Source organism: Helianthus annuus, chromosome 3, assembly GCF_002127325.2.
Source record: "Helianthus annuus cultivar XRQ/B chromosome 3, HanXRQr2.0-SUNRISE, whole genome shotgun sequence".
In the NCBI taxonomy this organism is placed as follows: domain Eukaryota; kingdom Viridiplantae; phylum Streptophyta; class Magnoliopsida; order Asterales; family Asteraceae; genus Helianthus; species Helianthus annuus.
The window spans coordinates 173,903,937-173,913,408 of NC_035435.2; the positions used below are offsets into that span (position 1 = coordinate 173,903,937).

At 34.1% G+C, this 9,472-nt stretch overlaps 1 protein-coding gene and 1 long non-coding RNA gene across 3 annotated transcripts; one reads left to right on the forward strand and one right to left on the reverse strand.

Annotated features, from left to right (window-relative positions):
- Positions 1-244: 244 nt before the first annotated feature.
- Positions 245-3,277, reverse strand: LOC110930981 (serine/threonine receptor-like kinase NFP). Its single transcript, XM_022174373.2, has 2 exons — positions 2,035-3,277; positions 245-1,086 (listed from the first exon to the last, which is right to left on the reverse strand). Exons 1-2 carry the CDS (start codon positions 3,130-3,132, stop codon positions 352-354), a joined length of 1,833 nt encoding a protein of 610 aa, XP_022030065.1. The 5' UTR covers positions 3,133-3,277; the 3' UTR covers positions 245-351.
- Positions 3,159-6,224, forward strand: LOC118490275. 2 transcript variants are annotated; one of them, XR_004888972.1, is made up of 3 exons: positions 3,159-3,296; positions 3,890-4,380; positions 4,486-6,224. It is a non-coding gene; the product is annotated as an uncharacterized LOC118490275 (long non-coding RNA). The 2 variants fall into 2 exon arrangements; XR_004888971.1 differs by having other exon boundaries at positions 3,890-6,224.
- Positions 6,225-9,472: the final 3,248 nt, after the last annotated feature.

The following is a 9,472-nucleotide window of genomic DNA, read 5'->3' on the forward strand; positions in this document are numbered from 1 at the left end:
GTGGGTGAACGTTTTTACAACGTCTATTTTTTCCCGTTTAACAGGTTTAACATAACGTGCGAGTCCTAGATCGACTTAGTTATAATTAAAGAATCTCCGCCGCGTTGCGACGGACCGCAATTCTAGTTAGATCTTTAAATGGTGTGTAGTATTTAATTATTTATATAAGATAATATTATATATGTAGCCTTATTTGATTCTAACACGCAATCTGTAATGAATTTCCAATCTCCAAACCGTCAACTACGATGATAAGGTTGTATTTATTACCTTAGGAAAAACATGCCTAGATGGCTAAAGGGGGTGGGTGTGTATATATACATATATTATTCAGAAATTACCAAAATAGATCTATCTTGCTAAAACTTGGCGTGGAGAAAACCCATCATCGGATATATCAGTGAACAAATCATCACTCTTACACAACGCGTAAACAATATCCACCATACTCGGTCTTCTTGAAGGATCCCTATGTAAACACGCGATCGCGATTGCCATAACATTCATCACACCATCCATTGAGCAAGATTCCTTCAATATAACATTATCAACAAACCCTTTTAGCATATTCTTGTGTTTCTCGTCATTCCCATTAAAATTGGCATATGCCTCTACCCACAACGCCTTTCCCTCGTCATCCACGGCTTCCCTCCCGGAAATGAGCTCAAGTAAAATAACCCCAAAAGAGAAAACATCCATCTTAGTTGACACAATTCCATCAGCTAAGTATTCGGGAGCAATATATCCTTGAGTTCCCACAATATGCATTGTTATAGCATTGCATCCTGATTTAGCTAGCCCAAAATTGGCAATCTTGGCTCTCATTTGTGCATCCAAGAGAATATTACTACTCTTGACATCTTTGTGCACGACTCTTGGTATGGTGTGTTCATGGATGTATTGAAGACCGTTGGCTATATCAACCGCGATTCTTAGTCTTTGTTTCCAACTTAGTGTTTCTGACTTGCTATCGTGCAATCTTGTATATAGAGATCCATTTTCGAGATACTCGTAAACTAGATAGCAATTTGCATCTTCAGAATCTATGCAAAATCCTTCCAATATCACCAAATTTCCATGGTTTATCTTCAAAGGAAGAATAATAATAACATCAAGGTTATAGCCATTTAAAACATTGTCAATTCACAAATTAAATACAAGTTCTCTTTTTTTTTTCTTTTCTATCGAGAGAAGAAATAAATAAAAATTCAAAAATTAATTTATTGTTTTATCTTGAAACTTATGAAGTACTAGATAAGGGAGAGGAAGTAGTCCCACTTTTCCCTATTTTCCTACATGACACATGAGTACAAAATTACAAATCTTAGAACATATAAAGAAAATGAGAAACAACTCACCAACCTAACAATTTAATAATTCACGCGAAGACAAACATAACTAATTATAATATCAAATTTTAAAATACATTTAATTAGTTTATAACAATATAATAATTCACGCGAAGACAAACATAACTAATTATAATATCAAATTTTAGAATACATTTAATTAGTTTATAATTTAGTAAGTCGTGTCTTTTAATCGTTTCTTAATTTTATCAAATTTTAAAATACATGTAATCAGTTTATAATTTAGTAAATTATGTCTTTTAATCGTTTATTTCATAATATATGATTAATGATTTAGATACTTCTTTTACTGTATATTTTTTTTTTCAAACAGGTTAGATAAGGCAATAGCATGTCAAAATGTAGAAAGGGTGGGTAGAATACTAGAATGACAACACACTTGCATACAAATTTTGGTGCATATAAAAAATCAAAACAAAAAGCTCTTATAATTGTTAGTATAAATTATTGAAAAGGAATAGTACCTAATAGCACTTGCATATTACCTAATCTATGTTTCATCAACTAAACTATTCTCCAATTGTCCTACTTGCAAAAAGCTTATTGTTGGGTTTTCCTTAATTATTTAAGTTTTGACCCCAAAGATTAATTAATTCAATATTCTTAACTTTTTAAATATTCATCAAATTTGTCATCTTAGTAAGTGAAAGATGAAGTGATGTACCTTTTGCAAGATCTTGAGTTCTTCACAAGCATTCCACTTCATCCTTTTGATTGCATACCACCTCCCATCAATACAACCCTTAAAAACAGACCCTTGGATCACACATCTTTCATCAAAACCATCTGTTGCATCATACAACTCTTCAATTGTATACACTTTATATTTATCCAAACAATCTGAAACATCTTCCATAAGACTAACTTTCACTTTAGTTTTCTTGTTTTCTACATCATATCTATTCTTTCCCACTCTTTTTTTCCATGAAGACTCTCTATATGCCCAAAAACCACCCATCAAAACCAACATAACTCCACAAACTCCAAGTCCTATTCCCAAACCAATCACCTCCCCTTTTCTATCACTCTTTGAGTCCAATGAAACGTTAGTCGGGGGAGGCTGTGCGAGCTCGGGAAGCTGCGAAACCGGCACGAAAACGGTGTCCGAAGGCTTAAGATCATTACCATTTAATTCAACTATTGAGTTTTCTGTTGTCCCAAACCTTGAAGCAATGGAAGATATTGTGTCAAATGGTTCAAAAACATATGAAATAAGATAATTGACTCTATTTTGGAGTTGGGTTTGTGTTGGGCACTTGCAAAAGATTGGAAATATTACATCTTGACCTATGGAGAGGTTTGTAGGGACAAGTGTAGGATTGACAATCTCCACTGATTGGTAGGTTGTTAGGTTATGAAACAGGCTTGTGGACACAACATAAAAAGTGTCACCACTTTTAATTGTGTAGTTGATGCTAGCATAAGATAGATTTGTAGTAGTGTTCACTAAGTTGCATGTGCAAGTGAGTGGAACAAAGAGGGCTTGGTTAGGGGAAAGAGGTGAAGTTAGAGATGTTAAGTTGCTTGGTTTCGCGATCATGGGACGGGTTATGGAGAATAGATCGCTTATCGAAGCTAAGTCGAGTTGGTCCGGACCCTTGGCTCGAAAGAAGGCGTAGGTTTGGCAAGAGGGTGTGGTTTGGTTAGGATTGCAAGCATAGCCAGTGGTGTTTGGAGGTAAGGTTAAGGTTTGTGAAGATGAAACTTGGAAGAAGTTGTGAAGGTGCAAAAGGAATAGGAAGAAAAATAAGAGGAATCTCATGGTTTGTTTGTTGTTATGTGATTTTGTGATGGTGTTTGTTTGTTATGTAGGATGCAATGAATTGAAGTCACATGGGTCCATTCAAACTTAGTTGGTGCAAGAGAGGAAATTCTTGGTCAAACATGATGCTAAAGTCCACCAACAGTAAATATGTGTGACAAAAGGTTTTTTTTTTTTTATATTTTTATTCTTTTAAACAGCCGTTGTGAAAGTAGAACCATATCTTATTTAATTGATTTCTAGTAATAATAAAATAACGTGGAGTCCTGTCCTACTCGGGCATCATTAACTCCAAATAATGATCGCCATTATTAACAAAAGAAAAGTGATTCTTGACTTTTTAGTTTTACAAGTTGTTGAAAAAAAACATAAATTATATATATATATGGAACCCATTAAGTGGAAGTTACCTTTGAAATCAATCTGCACCGTCGAATCATGCTAAGATTAAATCTCAGCCACTTAAACTCACAAAATTAACCGCTATTGTGGCGGTTCAGAGCGGTTATTAGCGGTTTCCTTAATGGGTGGTTAGCTCCACATTTTCCTACCCATTATCTCCACAACTTTGGTGGTTATCTCCTAATGGGTGGTTAGCCCAGCTTTTTAGCAAGTAGTGGGGATAGCGGGCTACGTAACTTCCAAGCATAATGTGTATAAAATACGTAGGGAGCATGAAAACGTATTTCATTTTGTTGGTCACATAACCCAGACAAACACTGCAGATTTCTCACAAGACATATTTCATGCTATGCAGTACCTATTTTCAACAGCGGAGTTTGCATGCAAGGTAACTCTGATTTTCTACATGGTGCGGAATAATTTAAGTGTATGATCCAAAAGTGACAAAATACATATTATATATATTGTATTAGCAACTTAAGAAACTTTCCATTTCCGCTTTCTAACAATGATTCTGAAGCCAAGCAGGACTGCCTTATAGTTAGTCCGATCAGAGAAACACTCTCAAGTGTTGAGATCCTTTATTACGGCCAATGTTTCAGCCCTACAAATCTCAGTTTGAGAGAGATTAGTGAAGAGGTGACCTTTTTTTATGTAATTTTACAATACCAATGCATCAAATTATACGATTTTAGAGTTGCATGCATGCATGAGTGTATTTTTATTTTGTTGATTTTATTATATAATTGAAACCCCTCCACTTGATGTATCACATTTTAGCTTTCTAAAAAAGCTTTTGTAGCCAAGCAGGACCAACACATCAGCCCGATCAAGAAAGAACAAAAGGTTTGTTCTACTTTAACAATACTGGAAAATGTTTGTTTTACTTTTAACACTATGGTTAAAAGTTTAGACATACTGAATATTTATATTTCTTTTCATAAATTTCAGACTAACACTAACAGGAACAAAGTGGGCCAACGAGGGAAGTTGGGGTTGCAACTGCCCTTTAGCATATCTATATAATACGCGAATAGTGTCTTAAAAAAATATTTTTTCTCAACAGAACTTGCGGAGCACTTCAACTTATAGAAATGAAGTAATTTTCGAAGTTGACGATTACGAAAGCCAAGGTAAGATAAACTAAACAGTAGAGATGGAGACGTACATGTTTCATTGTTGTAATATAGTTATGCTTTTTTTTCATCTCATCCGAGTGACATGGAACAAAAGTAGCAAAGGATAAGTGGAAATGGATACATTTACATGGAGCAAAAGTAGATCCGAATGAAACCACAAACTAACTTGCCATGGTAATTTATTTTATTAAATATTCTACTAACCTACTTCATTAAATGTAATCAACAATGAATTTTGTTTTCTCGTGGGATGTGTATTTTTATGTTTATTCTATTTTTTAGAAAGATAGTCTCATAGTTGAAAATTAGTTTTTTATGGACCAGTCGGGGTTAACATCAACATATAAACTTGACTAGGTAAATGACCCTATTACTTACTACTTAATTTATATTATTAAGTAGTAATCAAATCTTTTACTTTTTTTTGGTTTCCATGTAAGATAAACAGGTTAAACCCAATGCACGATGAGCAACAGGTAAAGTTTATCTTTCATATATATAAAGACACACTGTGACAGGGCTGAGATATCGACAATATCGATAATTTTGCATAATTTTTTAATCATTCCATTTTTTGTCTTTCATGCAAGATGATCGAGATTCTAAACACTAAGAATGCTGACATGATGGTAGAGTTATGTTTACTCAACTGGTCCTTATTAACCGAGTTAGTTATTTAGAGGTTGCTAGAAGCATACCTACTACACCCACTTTCTCCTAAATTAGTTGAGTTAGTGGTATTTGCAAGTAAAAAACCATTTTATTAAGAAAATTCAAAAACCTTCAAAAGTAAATAACTTTTTTAAAAGACACGCTCTATCTACATGTTTTCTAATGTAATAACAAAAACATTAAAAGTTATATGTATACTTAATAGTCTTATATAAAAGTTGCACTAATAAAAAAAGTATACTTAATACCAAAACGACTTGCGAGTCAATCTGCAACTCCAAATTCTTGAACTTTATATCATAATCACCCACTAAATTCACATCTGATTCCATTTTTATTTCCATGCAGGGTTGGCATTGCTCAACGGCCTAGGTTTTGGTAAGATTAGAAAACCAATCATTTGAGTAAATTCAGGAGCACATTTATCCTTTTTACAACTCATCCTATATTTGCCATGTATTTAAATACCCTGGCATAAAGGCTTTTGAGAATGCTTCACTAAGGGTGAACTTATCTTGGCACGGTGGGATATATTATCACATAAGAACATTTAAACCATGCCACATGTTGCCCCCTTGCTACCATATATTAGTGTTGATACTTTGACAAATGGGCACCATGCATCAAGTCAACAAGTCAAAAAAAGGCCATCTTTGAGGTTAAAGAGGACGATCCAAAAGCCGAAAAAATTGAGGGAGTAAACCATGTTTGACTATTACAAAACTTTCCCACATTGTTGCCTACCGTTTACTTTTGCATTAAAATAACATCATTTCATGTTTTGTCACTCTATCACTTTTATTTTATATTGTTGTGTGGTTGTACACTATTCACGTTCGTTTTCCTTTTATAAATTAAAAATGGTGCTTTTGTTTATAATGTTGCTTAGACTTGTGTCCACTTAATGTGGGTGTTTGGGATTGCTTATTTTGAGCTCCTTTTTGTAGTGTTTGGATAATGGGTTTTGAGAATGAGTTTTAGTGGTTTGAAAAGAAGAAAAGGAAAAGTTAGACGGTTGCAACCTTTTTCAAAAAAGGATATGGAAAAGAAGAAAAGAAGAAGCGTTCCCGAACACCCTCAATATATATTATCTTTGTTTGTTACGTTGTTAGCGTAAGCCGTCCAACGGACGGGTATTAAACTAGTTTAATTATGAGATACATCAACTTAAAAGGAGTTTAAATACTACTTAATCGTTAAGGAGGTTCTTAAGTTTTTAACGCACCAAATAAAAATAAATAAACAGTCTGGGTTGGTGTTTTGGTGAGCGTTGTCCATTTGGCGTGGCAATAGTGCTTGGTGTGGGGTGTTGGTCTGGGGTGAGTTGGCTGGGTGTTGATGACCGTTTCGCTAGCCGTTAGGCATAGCCGTATTAGGTGCCACATGGCACCCCAACGCCAACCTGGCCACGCCCCTTCCACACCCCACTTTTTTGGGTGTGGACTGGTAGAGCTCACACCTGCCACGTGTCGAGCAATGCCTCCAACCCAAGTCCCTCCACACCCCATAGTCTAATGGATGACAAAATATAACACAATAGATTGCAAAATATAACACAATATCGAGGAAAAAAAGACACAGTGAATCATAAAAAATACACTCACAAAAAAAAAAAGACAATAACAAATAAGAAGAAACAATAATCTAAATAAAAATTCTAAAATCTACAAGCTATAAATCAAAAAGCGAAAACCTAAAATCTAGTAAGTAGAGTTTGACGAGACGATTTCAATACCACTAGAATGACTTTAATCAGAGTCTGTTTAATACCTTTGCTACGATGTGTTAGTTTAGATAATATCCATCAAGCAAACTAGACAAAATCAGAGCAGGACTTGCTAAAATTTGAGAAAATTCTCAGCAACCAATTCGAACTGGTATCGAAAATGTTAAAAGTCGGTACCGAATCGATACCAAAAAATAATGTACTCGGTTCGGTAAATTCGATACCGATACCATTTGATCATCCCTATGCAAACTGCCAAAGTATCTTCATATACGATGTCTTTTCATAGTCATATCAACTTATGTCAAGACTCGATAAAATTCAAAGGTTTGAATTTCATCCCTTGCTGATCACCATTTTTGAATGGAATAATACATATTTTTTATTTACTTTTTATGCATGATATAAAGAAAATAAATGAACGTGATGATGAAAAAATATGTGTTAACTCTTGGTGGCGTTCGTTTGTTGGAATGTAATGGAATTGAAATTGAAATTTGTGCATGAATTAGATTTGATTTAGAATTTAGGTATGTTTGTTTTACAAAATGGAATAGAATCCGGATAGAATTCGAATGCCGATTCCATTTTTATGTTGTTGTTCCTTTCTAATTCATTTGTTTTGTTGAAAGGAACAAAATAAGAAATGGAATCAACATTCATTCCATCACGATTTTATTCCATTCCGTGAAACCAACGCTAATGTATCATATATATGTGGTGTCAATCGTGTCAAGTTGACGGGTTGTGGGTTGTTTGGTTAAAATGTTCAACCCGAACCCAACCCATATTATTACTAGGGTCAAAGATTTCAACCCTAACCCCACCTATATAAATTCGGGTTAACCCGAACCCGACCCCGACCCATTTAACCCATATTTTTAAATAAGTCATACAAGTTGACAATTTATAAACGAGTTGTTAGTTTTACGTGGGTTATCTATAACATATTTAATGATGAGTATGAGTGACAAATAAATAATATAATGTGTCAAAACTAACATTATTATAACTAACCATGTAAAATATAAACAGAAAAACAAAAACAAAAATATAAAAGATTTTTTTCTAAATAGTTAAAGAGTTAACGGGTCAACCCGAACTCAACCTGTTTTTAATACGGGTCAACCTAAACCCGACCCGTATTTTTAAACGGGTCGTGTTAGTCAACCCAATCCTGTTTTTTCGTGTTGGGTTCGGGTTAAGTTGACGGGTCGTATCAGAAATTATCATCCCTGTATACATCTAGAGTTATGAATAATTCATAAATATGTGTTTATTAGAACTAAACAACGTTTAAAGTTCTTCCTAAGGGACATAACGTGGTAATAATTGTGTCTCCCCTGGTTCAAATTTATAACATACATGTGTATAAGACCATGTGTAGTGGGGCATTATGGGGCATTATGGGGGCATTATAACAAAAAAAAACGCCCACTCTTCCATTACATAGGGCATTATGGGGCATTATGGGGGAAAAAAATTTGCTTGGGCATTATAATTATAACGCCATTTTGCACTTGTTAGAGGTATGACTTGAGTTGACCCACCAATGAGAAATCACTTTGTTTTTTTTGTTTTTTTTTTTAAGGATTGAAAGGGGCATTATCCCCACTACACCACTTTATGCTATAATGCCCTATGCTGACTGGGTTGCCACGTGTCGGATAATGCCCCATGGTGGGGGCATTATAACAAGTTACCACTACACATGGTCTAAGTATTTAAGAGGTGATTGCTTTCCGTAGAAAAAAACATTTAAAGTTTTTTTTTTTATTTTTATTTCATAACTTTGAATTTAAGAAAGCAAATGGAAAATGATCACCATTTTTTCAAGGGAAGGACTTTAATAAACCAATCCTTGAAATGTATTTAACAATAAATCTTATCACTTAAAAGTTACAAATTAAACTATATATATGTTTTTGCTTGTTAGTAAGAAAAGTTTATATGATATTTTTTTTTTATAAAAAAACGTTATCGTAATTAATTTTTTGCTATTAGTAAATAGTTAAGGTGACATTGGAGTTTGTAAATTAAAGATTATACGTACACCACATATTTTTATCCGACCACCAAAATATTTATTTTGACTGTATTTTACCGATGTGTATAACTAACTAGTAATTCATTATTGCTAAAAAATCTAAACCATTGTGTCCAATCAATTCACAGATACATAAAAACTTAGTATGGTTAGTCTTCTAACTCAACTATGACTCTAATGATTTAAGTTTTATTAAGCTTTGGGGTGTCACCACTCAAAATTTTGTCTATGTGGTTTGCTGATTTTCGTCTCTAGATGCAAGGAAAATGGAAACAATGCCTCAGATGGTTTGGGGCTTGATAGTGTGTGTGGTCATGGCGATGGCTAGAGTCGTGCCGACGATGGATGCCATCG